The sequence below is a fragment of the Pleurodeles waltl genome, chromosome 11 (assembly GCF_031143425.1).
Source record: "Pleurodeles waltl isolate 20211129_DDA chromosome 11, aPleWal1.hap1.20221129, whole genome shotgun sequence".
Taxonomy (NCBI): Eukaryota; Metazoa; Chordata; class Amphibia; order Caudata; family Salamandridae; genus Pleurodeles; species Pleurodeles waltl.
The window spans coordinates 136,258,289-136,278,482 of NC_090450.1; the positions used below are offsets into that span (position 1 = coordinate 136,258,289).

The 20,194-nt window shown below is 42.3% G+C and overlaps 1 protein-coding gene across 2 annotated transcripts in view; it reads left to right on the forward strand.

The window, feature by feature from the left end:
• Window positions 1-2,275: 2,275 nt before the first annotated feature.
• Window positions 2,276-20,194, forward strand: part of LOC138266585 (uncharacterized) — an 808,694-nt gene continuing 790,775 nt past the window's right edge. For both annotated transcript variants that reach the window (XM_069215427.1, XM_069215428.1), the window contains exon 1: window positions 2,276-2,378. In XM_069215427.1, the coding sequence (XP_069071528.1) occupies window positions 2,289-2,378 (90 nt within the window). In that variant the 5' untranslated portion in view covers window positions 2,276-2,288. The remainder of the gene's footprint in view (window positions 2,379-20,194) is intronic.

Sequence of the window (20,194 nt, forward strand, 5' to 3'; positions counted from 1 at the left end):
CATTATTTCTTCAAGGCTTGTACCAAGTATAGTGGTCCCGCTTGGTGAGATGTAGTCAATCAAGGAGCTTCGCACAAAAATAGTAAGAGTGTTTCACTTATATTTAATAAACCTTACAGAAAACTCACCATCATTTCTATCAATTCTGGGCAACCCTGACTTTGTAAGGGGCATGTTCATGCAGTTACAGAACATATTCAAACTTATACTGTAGTTCCACCCACTTTGATGGAATACTGACTCTTTCCCTTAGATCCTTTTCAAGTATCTAGGAATACAAGCATCAGAAAAAACAAGAATCTCATTAGCATATATTTAGATGCACCCAGCAATGTAACATGGGCAGAAGATTATCTGCCCTTCACACAAAAATTATCTAACAGGTTCCCTATTATGCAGAGACAACCACTGAAATCAAGAACTGAGGCCCTCATTACGACTTTGGCGGTATTTTTCCAAGACCGCCGAAGCCGCTACCGCCAACATACCGCCAGTGTTGGTGGTCCAAAGACTGCCATATTTTGAGTTGCTCAGACCACCTCGGCCTGGCCAACAGAGGAAGAGAGGCGGTTCCACCGCCATGGCAACTGGACTCCGCCCGCCATATTACAATGCGTAATATGGGGTGGCGGTGTCCTGTATGGCGTTGCAGTGCTGGCGGTAGAAGACACTAGGACCCATCCCCTGCCGGACGACCATCTCACCAAAGCAGGTAAGTGGACCGGCTGAAAGGGGAGGGGTCTTGGGTGTATGTGTGTGTTGTGTGCGTGTATGTGTAGCAGAATGGGTGTGTATGAGTACGTATGTGTATGCATGTATGCGGGGAGGGTGTGTGTGTCCAAATGGAAGAGGAGGGAAGGGGGTGTTTTCGGGTGTGAGTGCGTGTGTGTTTGGAATCCAAGGGGTGGGTGTATCTGACTGAGTACATGTATGTGTGAGAATGGGGTGTCTGAGTGCGTGTATGTGTGCGAATGGGGGTGTTTGCATGTGTATATTTGTGCTAATGGGGTGTCTGAGTGCGTGTATGTGTGCGAATGGGGATGTCTGAATGCGTGTATGTGTGTGAATGGGAGAGTCTGAGTGCGTGTATTTTTGCGAATGGGGGTGTCTGAGTGCATGTTTGTGAGTGAGCGAGTTGGGGTGTCTGGATGTATGAGTGCAGTTGGGGGTGGTGTCTCCATGTTTGCGGATGGGAGTGTGTGCAAGTGTGTGGATGAGGGGTGAGTGTGCAAGTGTGCAGATGTGGAGATGTGTGCATGTATGCATATGCAGGGGGGAGTGTGAGAATGTAGGCATGCGTGGTGGGGTGGGGCTGTGCATGAATGCAGAGAGGGTGGGGGTGTGAATGATTGTGGAGGGGGGTGCGTATGTCTGAATGCAAGTGTGGTTGTGTCTATGTCAGTGTGAGAGGGGGTGGGGTGTTTTTGGGATATGTGCGGTTGGGTGTGGGTGGTGTTTGCAAGTGTGTGGATGGGTGGGGGGTGCATTGAAGTATTTGGATATGTGGGGGTGCGCATGGCGGTGACAGGAATGGGGATTCCTGTCACCGGGTGTGTCACCGCCAGGCTTTTCGTGGCGGGGCAACTGCTGCGAAAAGCCTGGCGGTATGCTGCCTCCTAATACGGCCAGTGGTCTGGGGCCTGCCACCGGCCCATAGGAGCTCACCGCCGGCCGCGTCAGTGTGACTGCACTGCCTACTTGTAATGCAGCGTTCTTTATCGCCGGGTCGGCGGTGGTAAGACCACCATCGTGGGTGTGGCAGTCTTAAGATTGCCACACTCGTAATGAGGGCCTGAGTATTTCAAAATCATTGTAAAAATAAAGGAAGAAAAAAAGACAAAAAATTACAGCGTGCCCCCTCCAGACATGGGGCGTGTGCTTCTCCATCAACATACACTTCTCAGGCAAACACCCAGCCCAATTTTAAGCCATAGATGACTACCAAAGTAGAACATATTCAAGAAATTTCCTCATTTTTGGACAAACTACAGTAGACCCATTTAGCTGTTTAAAATGTTTATAAAGTGTTATATCCCGCCTTGAGGCTGTTTATGAACACTTATCCTTTTTTACCTGTATGAAGAGGTGCTTCAAAATAGCAAGAAACTGAGATGAGTCAAAATAAGACCCCAACGTGATGCAATCTAAAGTGAAGAGTCAAGTTATTATTATTATTATTGTTATTATTGCTATTATTATTATTCAATTCAATATCATTCCAATAGAAGAATATTTCATGGTGATGTTTTGTTATTATTTCTTCCTTTAGGTCAGAGCCTAATACAGAAATGATGAAGTGGGTGCTTGTGAAGAATAAGATCCAAACACATAATGGAGAGTCAACTTTATTTAATGAAAGACTGCTTTCCTCCAGAAAGGTACTGTAATCTAGTTATTACGGCAATTTAATCATCCATTCTTATCGCTTCCCTTCCCATCAGAAACACATGCCCTCAGCAGGGCTCACACAGAGACGTGGCCTTCACGTTCTTTCCTTTCAAACAGAATTAGGAAGTAATAGCTCTGAAAATGGAGGGCCAGTGGTGTTCATGCGGTATTCCCTAATTCCAAATGTCACATGACATTGTATATATTTCAGATGTGATGGTGCATTTCGACTAGGTTGGGGCACCACATATGCGTTACATTTGTTGCACATTGAATGGAGTAGATGCTTCCTGTACCTCCTCAATGCAAAGGAATATCAATGCAGAGGAACAAGCTAAAGGCTAAAATCCTATTCCTTTAGCTACAAAATATATGATTTCATACTTAAGACTGGGCAGTAAACACTTGAGATTGTGAACCTTAAAGTACAATTGAAAATATGTTTTCATTTATAATAACCCAGTGGCTAAACGTCGTTTTCGTGCTAAATACATTAGTGCCCTTTCAGCTTTGTTATGAGTGTATTGGTTCTGCAGATCGTGATAATCTAGAAACCTAATTTAATTGGGCTGTTTTGTTTAGTAATACGTAAGGACGTTAGCCCTCTTGGTATATGACTATACTGTCTTACATTATAATGGACTTGATTCCAAAATCATTTTTCGGCCATAAAACCACTTTTAAGGCCAGGGGCGTTTCTTGGTCAATAAGATTGGGGGTGGGGGATGCGGAGGGTGAAAATTAGATCAGATTTTGCAACAATAATACTGGCCTACAATGTTAAAATGCATTATAGGTCAGTCAGGGAGCATGAGAGGGGCCTGAGGTGCAATGGAAAGGGGGAGGAATGCAAATTGGTAGGAGAACTAAGGCCCATATTTATACTTTTTTAGTGCCACATTTGCATAATTTTTTTACGCAAAAGCGGCACAAACTTCCAAAATACAATTATATTTTGTAAGTATGCGCCGCTTTTGCGTAAAAAAATGATGCACATGCGGCGCTAAAAATGTATAAATATGGGCCTAAGTGACAGACAGCACAATATTTTGTAAAATAACCAACATTCAAAACAGAGAGGGAGAAAGTCATGGGCGTAGATTCACGAAAATCCCAGGGGTAGCAGAAGTGACATCACATACCCTTTGACAGTAATGATATCACAAGAAATAACAGCATATGACCTTAGACCCAGATTGTTTTCAGAAAACCACATCACATGACCCCAACATCACACTTTCTCATACTCATTCTTTTTCAGTCTCATTCACTTGCATTCGTTCTTAATCTCCCTCATACTTACTGACACTAAGGCCCAGCTTTACTAATGCTTTGCACACTGTATGCATCCCTTTTGAGACGCAGACCAGGTGAAAAGTGTTAGGGTGGGATTTACTTTCCAACGCAAATCCTGATTTGTGTTGGATAGTATGCCAAAGTAACACAAAATTGCTGTAACGCAAAATTGCATTATTCACTGCTTTGCGTTATTTTGCATCAACTGTTTGGCCCATTGATGGTCCATGGGCATTCACATGCAGTCACCTAGGGGTTCTGACACAAATCCCTAGCTACAAACATTGGTAGAGAGGAATATACACCAAAATCTTATGACTGCTTGAAGTAGGCATAACGAGCAGAACTGTTTTCATTTCGCCTCATTTTCCAACTTTGCATGTGTACACTGGGAACAGCCAAAGCATAGTTTTTGTACTGTACAAAAGCTATGCTTCAGAGAACGCACACACCCTGGCACTATGGTGCCAGGGTGTGTGCGTTATAACTCGTGCCCTCACCATGCACAGTTGTGTTATCAATAATTTTATTTCAAATGTTGCAGTGAAATTATAAAAGGTGGGATAGAAGATGTCATCATTGATATACCATGTGGAGTAATTAACTGTGCATGGCGAAGGCGCAAGTTATAGTTACCTTAAGGTGCCAGTTATAGTTAGTTGAAAGAACTCTAACTATAACCGCTAAATTTCCATGGTTTTGTACGAGTAAATTCAGAACCTAACTATAAAGTCCCTGTAAACTTTGTTTTTCTCAGTGAATTTCTATTTTTTTTTAACATATAGTAATTTTCATTGCTATATGCTAATCCAACCACCACTGTACACAGCCTTTGGCCGTGTCTGGTGGCGGTTGGTCATAGCCAGGCCTTGAGGCCAACCCTCTATAAGCACCCAACGTTGCACCATGCACAGCCAGTCCTTACTGCCAACCGACCTAACCACCCAACCTGATGCTGTCCACGGCTCTTTGCGCATGTACTGCAGAAGTTGTCCGCAGCCTCTCTGGGTGTGAGGATAGGTGTGAGAGGCTGTATCTGGGGGTATGAGTGGCTGACAGAGTGTCTATCTGGTGTGGGAGAGTGCATACCTCAGTGTTTTAGTGGGTGCATCAGTATGTGCATGGATCTGTGAGTGGGTGCATCAGGGTGCTAGTGGGTCTGCGAGTGGGTGTGTGAGTGGGTGCATAACTGTCTAAGTGGGTCTCAATGGATGCATGAGGGTCTGACTGGGGTTGTGAGTGAGTGCACCAGGGTCTGAGTGGGTCTGTGAGTGGGTGTGTGAGTGTCTGAGTAGGTCTGTGAGTGGGTACGCAGGTGTCTGCATGGGTGTGTGAGTGGGAGAACTGATTCAAAGAGATACAGAAAGAGAGAAAGAAAGTGAGAGAGAAAGAGAGGTTTTTTAGCTTTAATATCTCATATACTTAGAATGAAATATTTTTGTTGGATTTAAAAAAATGTATTTATTATTTTCAAAAAAGTATAATATTTATTTTCCCTAAAAAAAAAAAAAATGGAAATAAGTCCAGCTGGACTCGTTCCCCCACAGCTCAGTGTGAAGGTCTGTGACCTTTACACTGAGGGGGGGGGTCTTTTTTTTCCCCTTTCTTTTTTTAGCCCTTTATGGGCTGTCTGGGACCGTGAGGCTCCCTCTTTATTTTTTGTTTTATTTTAAAATTGTTTTAATAAAATGCCCTTCAGCGGCTATTTGGGACCGCGGGGGAAGTCCCTGCTTATAAATTTAAATAATATGCCCTTTACGGACTACCTGGCACTGCATTGGAAGCCTTAAGGCTTCCTCTGCAGTTCCCTTTCTTCAGTAAGTACGGAGCTGCTTTAAAAGTAGCGTGCAGGGGACAGAGATGAAAGCTCTGCTGCTTGACGGCAGGACCTGATTTAAAGGTCCCGCTGTCAAACAGCAAAAAGTATGTCCCAGAGGTGGGCACCCTGACACATGGCAAGAGCCAGCCCTGGGGGGGACAGTCCCCCGGGCCATTAGAGGCTCCAAGAGGGGAGCCATGCGGCCCCCCTCCAACAAGTACTTAGCCCTGGGGAGGTGGTGGTCCCCTTGGGCGCAGGAGTCCCATAGGGATGTCCTTTGTTTTTTTGAAAATTTGCCCTGGGGGGTGGTGGTCCTCAGGGCAGCGGGGGACCACACAGCCCCCGCAATACATTGCATTTTGCCCCAAGGGTGGTGGTCCCCGGGGTGTGGATGGGCAACAGGCCTCCTGCATTATATTAGCTCAATGCCTAGGGAATTGGTGGTCCCCGGGGCAGTGGGAGGGGGCCAGGTGGCCCCCTCATACTATATGAAAGACCTGGGGGAGTGGTGGTCCCCAGGGCAGTGGGGGGTCACAGGCCCCACTATGTACAAATATATAAGCCTTGGTGAGGTGGCAGCCCCCCTCCGACTTTTTTTTTTTAAAGTCCCCACGACCTGGCCCACCTGCGGGCATTAGACTAACTAATTGCTGGAAAGCGCACTTCATCTTTTTAAATTTTGCGAGCGGATTCACGGATCCACCATGACTCCACTCATATAAATTTTAAAAATGCATTTTAGCCACGACTTCTGTTGTTGAAGTGTTATCAGCCAATCAGATCTCTGAACAAGATCGGCAGGGGTTGGGAATCCTTCATGTCCCTAGATATACAAATTTGGGTTTTCTTAAATTTCTATAAAACTACTGAATGGAATTACACCAAAACAAAAAAGTACTCTTCCTCTAGCAGGACCTACCTTCCTGACAAATTTAGTACAAAACGTCTTTTGGGACACTCCTTTTTTCTCGGTCCCACCGAACTTTTCCAGGCAGTGGCTGGCGGAACTTTCAAATGTGGTTGGAAGGTTTGGTGAAAATTCATCAAGTTGCACCAACGATATAGGCAAGTAAATAAACGCTTTTTATATAGAAACTAAGGGCCAGATGTAGCAAAACTTGGTTTTGCGACTCGGAAATTGCGACTTCGAGCGACTCGCAATTTCCAAGTCGCAAAACCATATGCAGAAAGGTGTCTCAGACTCCTTCTGCGAGTCGCTATGGGGTCGCAAAGACCCACCTCATTAAAATTAATGAGGTGGGTCGCAAATTGCGGCCCCATAGCGACTATGGGCACTCACTGATATGGAGGCCTGCTGTAGTAAGCAGACCTCTATGTCCGTGACTGCTTGTAAATAAAGCAGTTTTTTTTTTTTCAAGTGTAGCCCGTTTTCCTTAAAGGAAAACGAGCTGCACTTAAAAAAAAATCCGAAACCTTTTGTTTCGGAATTTTTTCAGGGCAGGTAGTGGTCCTTTGGACCACTACCTGCCCTGAAAAAATAATATGGGGTCCAGTCACAAAGGGAAAGGGGTCCCATGGGGACCCCTTCCCGTTAGCGAGTGGGTTACCACCCACTTCAAGTGGATGGTAACTGCGACTCCATGGTCGCAAATGGAGTTGCATACCACTGCAACTCGCAAATAGGAAGGGAACACCCCTTCCTATTTGCGACTCTGAAATGCATTTTGCGAGTCGGTCCCGACTCGCAAAATGCATTTCTGAATAGCAAACTCCGGTTTGCGAGTCGCAAACGGCGATTTTTGCAGTTTGCGAGTCGCAAACTGGTTGCTACATCTGGCCCTAAGTCCTAACTATAACTACCTAGTGGCAACTGCCACTAGATAATATATATGTGTGTATATATATATATATATATATATATATATATATACGCATCTATAAGTAGATATATATATTCCAAAGGTCTGTAAAATTCCAAAGAAATGTATGCAGACATAGTTCGAGTGCTAAGTGTGGTTTACATATACATATATGCAACTAGGAGAAAAAAAACAGTTTTGCTAAACTACAGTGAAATGTAGGTCCCATTTCCTTGAAACATCATTCAGTAAAATGTGTTGATGCGTGCTAGTATTTCCCAAAAAATATTCATAATGTAAAAATCAGTGTAACTGGTCCCAAAAAGAATATGGGAAACATGAAATAAACAAGCATTGGCAAAGCCAATAGGTCTGACAGTGGTGGTCAGCCTTTTAGTTTTGTAAATGTGTGTCTTGTTTTGACATGGTTTTGTAAAACTTTATTGTTGTGGGAGCTGCTGGACCCTCACCATCATTACAAACATTGGCAAAAAGCAAAAAGTATTTTTGATCTAAAAAAGCACATCTTGCCACAGTAGTTCAGTGCACTGAACATAACTACTTTATGTGCCAAAATGCTCCTTGTGAAAGAGCAGAATCTGCCACTCATAGTGAAGCCAGCTGATAAATAGAAAGATAGATGGAATTGAAATAAAAACAAAAGGTCTTAAAGAAAATCACAATGGTGGACCCATGGTATTTGTCCTTGCATTAGTGCAGATTTGTGGCTTTCATTAATTCACAAGAAGTAGGTCAGGAAATCGTACTCCTAGAAAATATTTGTGAACTGCATTTTAGCACGAGCAAATATGCATGTGTAGATTTGCTCCTGTGAAAATCTGTTGAGTGTTTACAAATTCCCTTTCCCTTCAACCACTTTTTCCCAACCCTAGAAGAAGTTTTATTTCTGCACTTGTCAGGAGTAAATTTCCAGCCTTTGTCTGTACGGGAAAAGATTAGACGAGAGCTGGTAAAACACCCCTAAAAAATACAAGTTAGTAAGTTTGCACAGACTCAAAAGGCATGCCAATCCTGGAACTATTGCTTACTCATATATGTAGATCAGCTGAAAGGTGGCAAAATAAGGGAATTGCTAGTATTCAACCCTTACAATAGTATGAGCCCTGGCATAATCAGAGAGGCTATTATCAGAGCTCATGTTTGAGATTGCTGCCATATCTTGTCACCGCACTACATGACACCAAAGAGAAAAGTGGCATTTTTCACAGGGCAAATAGATTTATGAAGCAATGTGTCCCATGGACAAGTAAATATTTTATAAAATACCACACCCCTGTCCCTAACAATGGTTTTTAAAGTGTGCTCAGACCAGACCTTGAACTTATCCTTTACTGTATATAAATCCACAAAGACCAAAAATCCCTGTGCCCATCTGTCCTTCATGGACTTAACATGTGCTTTTGACACAATGGATCGATCTAAATTATGGTCAATAATGGCACAATTAGAGGTCAATAATGCAATAATAACACTACTCTGTAGACTCCATGAACACACCACAGCCAAAGTTCGATACAGCAGGGAAAGGAATCTATAAGAAGAGTTTACCTCTGTTGCTGGAGTAAGGCAAGGCTACCTATTGTCCCCTTCTCTTTTTTTTTATTATATATTAAAGGCCCTGAGGACTACCTATGTAGTACAGGGAAAGACATATAAAAAAAAATTATGCCTAGTACCTGTACAACTGTATACAGATGATGCGGCCCTTAGAACAAGAACAGCCAATGGCCTCTAAATTTTATTGGACTTCTTTAACGGCTTTATGAGTAATCTGGGCCTTGGGACAATCCCAATAAAATCCTTTATAATGACATGTGGTCCAAAACTAGATAAAACCAGAAAAGTTAAGCTTGGCAGTACAGAGGTCATTCAAGTACCCCATTTTACCTATCTAGGTGTGCCTGTTGATGTTGATTTTAATTGGAGTTTTTTTATTGAACGCTAGAGTCTTACAAATCCAAAGGTTCTATTGATGCTGATTTTATATTTTCTAAAAGGTCAGGGTATAAACCAGTGAAAGAATTACTCTGTGTCTTTAGGAGTAAGTGTCTATCCATTGCTTCCTTTTGCGTGTGAGGTTATGCCAACAGCAACTCCCTTCAAATAGTTGAAAATACATTTTTGAGAAGGCTGCTGGCAGTGCTGCAGTCCACCCCCATGTCCTTTTGTCATGAAGAAGTTGGGCTTGGGTTCATAGAAGACCATATTAATTTACAGCCTTTGTCACTCTGGCTCAGAGTTTGGAAGAACCTAGAGGTCCATTTCTGTAGAACATTTTCTGGCTGACTGTCTGCCTCAGGATATTACCCTAGATATTCCATGGCTTAAGTATATAAACGATAACCTAACAAAGTTGGACATCTATCTAAATCATGTACATTTCAAACAATTTTTACAGTCTTAAAACATATTAAAATTCTTTAATATGGACAGTGTGGTTGATAATAGTGAGGACAGAAGTATCATCAACAGATTTATTATTGTTGTGTGTTGAGACAGGAACATCCCCTGAAAGGTGAACAGGCATGTACTCCTGCTGGGAATGCCTGACTACTTTTGAAACAGGCATCCTGACTTTTAGTTTGGTTCTCTTGTCACACTAATCTAGTGTGTGGGCTGAGGCCTAGGCTTGTTCCTGGTAATTCAATGTCCAGAACCATTTCTGTGGCATGGAGTGGCACTTCAAACGTGTCTTCATTGTGGGCATAGGATTACTATCCGTGGACTAGGTAAGTCACACATGGTGATTGCAGCTTACTGAGTTTATATCTGTCAAAAAGAGAGTGGTCTACTAGCTCCTCTCATATATAGTTCTGCTGTATGTGATACCTAGATCTGTGTGTTCTAGATCTGTGTGTTAGTCAAGTGTGTGTATTTGCACTGAGTGTGTAGCACATGTATGGTTCTAGAACTGTACATGTAGTAAGAGTCTGAATACTGGGATTCAATTTGGATGGCCCCTTGTTTAGCATGGTACTAGACAGAAGGTGGAAACTGTTTTCCCAGACAGTGGATGTGTACTGACAGAATTCCAGTGCATAGAGGGTAGAGACCAAAACACTGAAGTAAAGGGGGATAGAGACATGGATCCCCTTGGAAATTCAATAACAGCCTTGTTAGCAAAGGGCAGCTGATTAGTTCTTCCTAGGCACTGCAATTTGGTGGGTGATAGGCGAGATTACAGTTTCTGTTGTTCAAATTGAAGACACATCTAGATAGTGCTTGTCACACTGTCTGTCACTGATCACTGCTTTAGGAAGGCAGGTGATAGCAGATGCAGAGATCAGCTCATGTCCATCACATACCACCCCGAACTGCTACATCAGAAAACAAGTAACTGCAGAGCTTAAAATTCTGAGTAGGTGGAGAAACTGAGTAGCAGACCAAGGTATTAGGTAGCTGCAAAGAGTGGAAAGTGAACTGAACTGTTAGGCACATCTACATCTTGGGCATAATTAGAGTAAAATACACTTGTGCCTAATAAGTGCCTTGGCCTGTATGGCAATATAGGGTTATATAGACATTGGGGAACCCTGTTTGTGGAAGGTGCATATGAGAGGTGTAGCACCTCAAGAAAGATAAAAAATAGGATTGTAATCTTCTGTATCTTACTCTAGTAATCTGTGCAGCATTATGTTATCCTTTGTGAATGAAGTACTTTTTAAATTCAGAAGATAAGCACTCGGCAGGACTATATGATTTTGTGTCTGTTGGTTGACTATTGAGTTCTGGGTTCTTTCCCCCTACACCACCCTCCTAACTGCTCACTCGTGCAACTCTGAGAGTTATGAACAAAAAGAGTGTACTAGTCCCAGTTTTCAGACATAGTACGACAGAGCACAGGACACCTGAGCAAATTACCTCAACCACCACAGCTGGTGCCCGGTTGGTTCTGTCTTTCCTATTGACCTCATACCAGGTTTTGAATGTCCAGAAAACCATACAGTATATAGTCTGTTTGCTCTGTGCTCATGTTAGTGCTCTTCGGAACCATATAGTGAATGGTTTGCCACAACATGAATAGGCATATTGTTCTACTCTTGTTTGTGGGCAAAGGATATCAAGTAGCAGTTGGTTGATAATGCACTGAATCTGGTTGTGGACAAACAAACAAATTCAACATCAAATGATCTCTGACACAGGGTGACTTCAGCATTCTTATTTGTGAAAGACCTCTGCTGTTAAATAAATATAGAAATGTATATTGCAAATGCTACAGCCAATGGAATTCATATTCAGGTTTTGGCCATTGCTTGTAGATTTTCTCTTCAGAAGTAGTCATACAAAATTATACTATCTTCAGAATTATTGGACTGAATGTACCAGCATGCAAAATGCTGCTAAAAGTAAAGTTAAGTCTGACTTGAATTGCCACACATGGCAGGGTGTAACTTGGAAGTCATGTAACCCATTTTGTAAAAATGCATCAACATCAGCTGTAGCATTAAGGAGTCATTCCACTAACATATCTTAAAATGTCTCGAGGGAAAGAGTTCTAGCTGTGTTTTGACCTAACATAGGTGGAATATTAACAGATGTTGCTCCTTCTTGTTGAAGAGATGCTAACGCTACCTTCTGTAGGGAACGCACTAACAGACTTACACAGCAATTAGCTCAAAAAGGGGGTAATATGTCAGACCCTACACCATTTAGAAATATGTAGCATTCTTGCTACTAACCACTCAATGATAGCCCTAGACATACCACCTACACCCTAATTTGGGATGTAATCAATACTTTACAAAATCAAGCTGAATGGAATCTATTGATGTCAGGGTCACTGTACATGTCCAAAGCCTTTTATGAACTGTACTATTTTACACCAGATGGAGACAATGGCACAGATTAGAAAGGCCTCTGCAATGACAGTTTTCATTTCTATTTGGGTGGGTCTGAAGAGTTTTGATCAGATTTTTCAAAACCCCTACTTCACTGCTTTGTGAATAAATTATTTAGTAAATCTGCGGAGAATTATATAATCATATGCTGAAGAAAGGTGTGAGAGAAACTCAATGCCAAGAACAATTTCCCATTCTTTTTGTCTGAACAAAATCAAATCATGGAGGACAAACAGATGGTGTCAATTGATTTATCATTTAAATGTCTTCTGTTTGTTGTAACCACAAGCAGCTGCGGGAAATTGAGCCTAGAGCCCTTAAGGTGTTAACCTTAGCATACCAAGTGAAGGTACATCTGATGACGCCCTAAAGAAATGCCCTCAAGCAGATTCTTCATGCAAAACGATCTTGCTCAAATGGGTCAGTTAAGGTGCGTGCAAGCCATTTTCCTGCCTCACTGCGTCATTCAATCATTAGATCCATAATTTATACCCATATTGATCATTCCAATAATTTATATCTAGGGAGGAGAAACACCTTCTGAGGAACATAGGTGTATCTAACTGGCTACTATGTGATGAAGAAAGGATTATTTTTTAGAGGCCAATCATAATTTGTATTGAGTCCAAGTGGAAACTATTGTTGAATTCAAGATTATATACCTGTTGTTTAGATGTGTGATCATTCTGTGCCTCACTACCTAAAATTTAAAATAATTCCAGGAAACTATGACCCTATTTTCTGCAGAAAGAATCTTTGCACACATCTTTCATCTACACTATCCACCAATGGAACACAGCATTACTCCTGCAATAGCCACAATATGGACTGCTCTTCCAGAGAATTTATACATAAAGATACTTCAGCGTGATTCATATAAATTTTAAAGTATTAAGTATTGTAGGGGCATACACCCTTCTTTAGGGTATTACAGCCAGTGAGTTGGTGGAAAAGTGCAGCGAAGGGATGCAATCCGCTGACGGGGTGAAAGACCAACCCCCCCTACTTAGAGAGCTCAGTCAGACAGGGGGAGGGAACTCAGTGCCTCCAGAAGAGCTGCCATTGTTGTGGTTCCTCTGATGGTACTGAAGCTTTGTAAACGAGATGTCACGTTGAATGTGCCTGCTTGCACAGATTTTTGTTTTTTCAAAAACAAACTCCCAAAGAAGGAGTTTGATATTGAAAAACAAGAAAGAAACAGCGCCAACACACTGGGAGTTTTCTCCCACTACATGGAGGTAATTGTTTGGTTTCCTATTATGGACTGCCAGACTTTCCCTGCCAGTCTTGAACAGGAAAAATGTATGTAAGAATGCCAGCTCTATATAGGGTGCAGGGTAGTGCACTGACTGACGTCCCAATGCCAGACAGTCTGTGAGTCACAGGTTTCTGATGGTGGAGCCGCCGTAGGCTTTGCTGTTGAAAGCCTGGAGCTTCCCCTAGTTCTACATAGAAATGAAAACACATGTTTGGCAGGCAGGTGGGCTTGCATTTGATTTGCAGATGTCCCTCATTATCAAACCCTAAACTTCCAACCTAGATGACACTCATTGAACAGTGCCTTGAGAATGCACAGCATAAAGTGTTTCAAAACTGCTAATGTTCATCCATTCAATCATTCAAATAATAGTTATAGGTACTTTTGACAGGAGATTCTTCAACAGAGGATAATCCTTCTAAGAAGAAGTAGCTTTTTGATCAACAAATCAGGATTTGGGTTGCCATTAATTCCTAAATCACACTCCTTGTCACTGATCTAAAATGTACATGAGTACTGCAAAACTTTTTTATGAGACTTCAAGAGGTGTTGAGGGTAAATGCCAAGAGAATGGAGGTCAAAATATGTAACCATGATATAAGGGGATTGTCAGTGAAGGTGTAAGGGTAAGCAATCCATGCCAACCAAGAACAATCAGTAAAGTTTTGAATTTAATTTACTACACTTAGGGAAAACTTCACCTATACTTAAATTGAACTGACACAAATATGGTGTAAGGTAAGGTAACGTTTGCCAATTCATTTGAAGTTCTCAGGCGGTGTGTGGGGTAAGGCACCCTATTTTACTGGAGAAAAAAGAATGAAATAAAAAGAAAAGTATGAAATGTAAGTTTTAAAAAGCTAAAGAAGAGTAAGTTACACATGCTCATGAACAAAGCATTAGTCTGTGTTTAAGCAATTAATAAATTGCTGATGCCTATCTTTTGTGTCAGTGAAATCATTTGTGAATATTCAAAACATGTTTTTTACTTCCTCTTATGTATAGGCAAAGCCTTTAAATTTAGAAAGTGTCAACTTGTATCAATTCCTACATGAATCTAGCCCAAACATGCCATTTACTTTAAACTCTATGTGGCAGATTTGATTCAGTGATATCAGTGCAGGGCATACTTGTACAGTGAGAATCTAGCAGAGAAGCCAGTGAGTGATGAATCACCCTTGTCATATGAGTGAATAAAAAATGTGTGTTAATGGAGAGTACTACTGGTATGAACGTGGAGAAATATTAAGAGTTTTAGGCAATTATGGAAATCATTTTTGCCATATTTGAAGGTTTGTCGGATTGGAAGGAAAGCCACCAGTGGTTCCCCGCTGTATTTAACACAGGGGAAAATACTGAGTTGGCATAGGCTCGGGTGGATTAACCCTTGACCCAGCAGTCTGTCTGCCACAGGACCATTGGATCAAAGTGACTATGGTCCTGCTCTATTAAGAGCTGAACAATTACCATCATTATCTTCCTTTATCAGCCTATGGGTGGCCACCCATATCGTGTCTAAAATGCCTGCCAGGAAGTTGGGGATCTCTAAATAAGCAGGCAGCCCACCACCAAGGAGGTGGAAGTCATGACCTTGGCCCCCCTGGTAAAATGGGAGGATGTCCTCCAAGGCCAAAAAAGGGCCATTAGTCCCTACGTTTCTAGGCCCCATCCAGGCACCACAGAGTTGCATGCGGGACAGGGCATGTAGCCTGGTACATATAGACTTGATGTAAAGATAAAAAAATTCAAATTATATGTAAAGCAGAATAAAAATCCCTTGTGAATGTGCAGTGTGAGTAGCTTTTGCAGTAAATTACTACTTGTTAAACACTGCAATTTGAAAATGTTGAATGCAATTAAAATGTAATTTTTAATAGACAGCGCAAACCCAGTTTAGATTAAAGATAAGTCATAAGCAGACCTTTCTGTATGAGGAAGTGTGGAAATGTAAATGGCAGGGGAAAAAGGATTGGAGTGGTTGGAAATAAACGTGGGCACCCCTACAAATACATATTCTTTAAGTGTTCTGTGGATATTCACAACAATATTGCAGTTGTCTCCACGTTTTATGAGAGCCTAGGAGAAGACATTTATTCAGAAATTACATTTATTTTCCTTGGGAAAAAATGAAAAACTAAAGTGCAAGGGCAGTATTATGAACATTCCCAACATCTGTATTCAAGTGCAGAACGAAGTTATGAGCCTTTTTTTCACAAAATCATGCTTATTTAGATTTAAAATAGGACCGATTAACAAATATTTTGCTGTAAATTACACTTGCATTACTCCTGGCTTACTCCTGTTTTCCATATTTAGAATTAGAATTGCAAGAGTAAGGGCCTGATTTAGATATTGGCGGACGAGTTACTATGTCACAACGGTGATGGCTATCCTGTCTAAATCTCATAGGATATAATAGAATTTAGATTTCGGCGGACGACATATTAGTCACCATTGTGCCGGAGTAACTCGTCCCCGAATATCTAAATCAGGCCCTTAGTCACACCCACTTATAGTAAAATCTTTGTTCAATCGGACCTACTAATTCGCTGTGACCTCCTCCTGGTGTACCCCTTGACTTACTCCTGAATTCAAGGAGTCAGCCTGGATTATTCTTCATTTGCTCTTGAAATTTCAGGGGCCCTAATACAGATATAGCACTTGTTTCCTGTTTGTGCTATGGTGCACCTCTTAGCAGGTGCACCAGGTGCAAATAGGGAAATTGCGCCCTAATGTGTTGAATGCGTTGCCCTCACAGCAACAACTAATACGCACTGCCCCCCGGCAGAGCAATCAACAGAAGTAGTGAGCAGCTATTTAAAATCTGCTCGATGTTTCCCTGTGCAGGCGGCAAACCACTTGCACTTTTATGAGGGATTAGAGATCCCATTGCAGGTGTGTGCTGTAAGTGACTGCAGCTTCCTCCAAAGTTATGTCTGGAGGGCCCATGGGACCACTTTCATCCCTCCAGAGGACTGCGTTTAGCAGCCACTTTTTTGTGGCGCACTTTCAGTGCGACTCCTAAAAGCATGTTTGCCTCTGGACCCCCATCAGTGATATGGCATGGGCCCAGAAGCAAGAGATTCCCTCACTTGCACTGGGCCACATCCTCATGCAAATGAGAGAGCACCTTCTAATGACAGTGCTGGCTCTACATGAGCAACAGCGCTATCTGTATTTCAGAAGGGGCCACACAAGCATTTGCTGCCCTTTCTGTTATACCAAAGTACCCCGAGGGTGCACAAAGTGTGTCGCAAACACCCCTTGCACCCTTGGGGAACTTCTGTAATATGGCCCCATGAGTAAACCAGGGCTACTCAAGCGTAAGTCACACCCGCATAAGGAAATATTTTGTAAATCTGGCCTGTTGTCTAGAGCACATTTACTAATTCAGTAAAACTAAGATTTAGAAAATGAACAGCAGACAACACAGCTTGGGAAAATGGAGCAGAGGTTGCCTCTCCATTCTGAGCTGGTCTGCTGTCTGGAGCTCTTGTTCTACTTTTCAGTGTTACCATGTGAATGATGTGTGCTAAAGACAGTGCAATTCCATGAAAACAGGCACACCACTCAGCAAGTGGGGAATAGGACCAATTCACAAAGGCATTTATGAGTGCCTGGATTAGTATTATTGGAGTACTACATTGCATAATCATAAATGCTATTATGACTTGGCCCTAAAATGTTAGTAAAGGTGCAAAGAGGACAGCACACTTTCTTGCATTATTAATTGCACAGTAATATACCCTAAATACTCCTATTTTATATGTTTTGTGTTCAATTCACAAAGGCATCTAATACCCCTTGTAGGAACCCTATGACAGTACTACTTTACATACTAATAAATGCCTCTATTCTATCTAGTGAATGTGCTACAGCCCAAAGGGCTGCATAATGAGCAATTTCTGGGTGATCATGGCATTTGTTTTTAATTAAATCTGTTTACAGCATAAGCTGTAACTCAGCAATGATCCGAGTTGGAGGTTGAGCTGTGGACAAAATATCTCAGAAACTCAGACAATTGGGTGTCAATCTGTTGTCGGAATGTTTCAGAGCTGTGCTGTTTGCAACTCGTGCTCTACCTCTAATTATTATTCAAAGGCACTCAATGAAATAGCAAGGGAATAGTGCTAATGCTTTCAAGTGGTGGGCACTGGCACTTTAGCCCAGGATGTTTTTTCATCATCAGACTTTAACAAAGAGAAAGAGAAGACAGGTGGAAAATTGAGAAAAAAGGAGGCAGAGAAGGTAAAAAGTGGCAAAGATAGAGGAATAAGAGCATGCGAGAGTCAGATAAGGAGACATAGGGGGTCATTCCAACCCTGGCGGTCATCGACCGCCAGGGTGGAGGACCACGGAAGCACCGCCAACAGGCTGGCGGTGCTTCCCTGCCCATTCTGACCGCGGCAGTAAAGCCGCGGTAAGAAAAGGGGATCCGGCGGTTTCCTGCCGGATTTCCCCTGTCTGGGCTGAATCTCCATGGCGGCGCTGCATTCCGACCCCCTTCCCGCCACCCTGTTTCTGGCGGTTTTTACCGCCAGGTACAGGATGGCGGGAACGGGTGTCGTGGGGCCCCTGGGGGCCCCAGCATGATTGTCACTGTCTGCATAGCAGACAGTGATAATCGCGACGGGTGCAACTGCACCCGTCGCACCCCTGCAACACCGCCGGCTCCATTTGGAGCCGGCTTCTGTGTTGCAGGGCCTTTCCCGCTGAGCCGGCGGGCACTCCTTTGGCGGGCGCCCGCCGGCCCAGCGGGAAAGCCAGAATGGCCTCCGCGGTCTTTTGACCGCGGAGCGGCCAAATGGCGGTGACCGCATGGCGGGCGGCTACCGCCGCCCGCCGCGGTCAGAATGACCGCCATAAAGTGTAGAGTTGTGGATGGAAGAGGCATACAGTGGAATCAAGAATAAAAAGCCTTGTTATTTAGTACCCCCAGCCTTTGGGAGCGTCCTTTAAATAAAAATAACCAAGGCTAAGGAACCCTGCATGATTTTTTTTTACCAAACCTACAGGGATTTGAGGAAGTGATTCTGTAGTTATGCGAAGTTCACACTAACCCTACAATCTAGAATGTTGTAAAAATAAAGAATGGTTGCTCCACTAATGGAATCTAACAAATGAAAATCTTTCCTGTCAAGAAGTTTGAAAACTTAATATAATGGTGGAATATGAGGAGGTCTTGTACTTCTGTCAAAACCAATCTGCTGCATATTTGTTTGTGATTAACTATTCTTTGCAAATTCTTTGGCACCGGTTTGCTGACACGAGAAAATCTAAGTGGGAATATGGCTGGGCACCCGAATGACAATTTGTGTGGAAGCATGTGGAAATGTTCATTGTCCTCCCTTGACCTCCGTCTAATTTTCGGAACCGCTTTTCATTGCCAATTTACAGTATATTGGAAACATGTGGACAGATTTAGCTTCACAAGACTGATTTGCTAACTAAGGTCGTGCACAGTAATGAATAGTGATGACCTAAAATGTCCAAGCAAGTTGTATGGAACATTTTGAAGGGGGTCTGCTTACAGACCTGATTGTAGAATAATTAATGGAAACTATAACCACATCAAGATGACATTAAATGGAATTAAACGGCAATATATTTGATACAGCTGTGTGCTTTAATTTACAATCAAGGCTAGATTTTGAACAAACAATGTTATTTTTAGAGGTTTCCAATAAAAAAAGTTTTTTTTTTTTTTTAACAGAGGATTTTTTTAAAACAAATCCAGCACATCAGTGTTTACATTATATTATTCATGAAATCTGAAGAGTTTAGAAAATAATTGCTGCCACCAATGAAGTAAAGGTTCTAACGACTTCCTATTCAGAGACCCTTGTATGGTGTGTTTTTCATGTGGGGAGAGCTTGCTTCACCCAGCATTTTCAGAATGCCTCAAGCTCCATCAGTATTTGTAGATATTCTGCTATTGCCTTCCACTTTGCCGCATCAAATATGCTAAAAGGAATTCATGCTTCTGATGCATGAAAGAAATAAGCTGCCATTTGTGTTCTGACTAATTATTGATCATCTCACTTCCTGATGAAGGAATCTTCCAATCAGATACAGTATCAGACTATGCCAGAGAACACACTCATTGGGTGTTACTGGTGTAGTACCACACATCCAATTTCACACAAAATTACATGCGCTTATTGAAGGAGTTTGTGCATTGTCTGGAAACAGCGTAGCAGTGAAAGCGTTTTGGTTCAAACCACTGCTCGATCTTTCTCTACAGGAGGACTTTGATCACAGGGTGCATCCCTCACAGTGGTGTATTAATGTAAGGAATTAGATCTACAAATTTCAGATTAATACTGGGGAGATTGGCATCTCTCTCATGATGTAACAGGAGAAAGTTTATAGACAGGTCTTTAAAAATGAAGCTACACCCTAGGACCACCTCTTTTGAAGGCTCTTAAGGATACCAGTAGACATATTTATTATTTTATATTGCAGTATTAGAAGCCATTGAACTGCATTGAGCAAGGGTGAGACTGTATCACAGGGCCTTATTCACTAACAATGGCCTGCTGCTGCTCTGTTCCCTTAGCACCTTACACACCTTTCTAGCATGATGCAAAGGACGGTGGGTGATGTCTACCATAGGTTTTTACTGGATATACTTTTCCAGTACAAAATCCTGAGCCTAGACAATTTGTATAACATTCCACACATTGGATGTGCGTGGTACAGTGCGGCACAGGTACATTGTTTGGAATGTTTGAAGAAATTAGAATATTTTTCT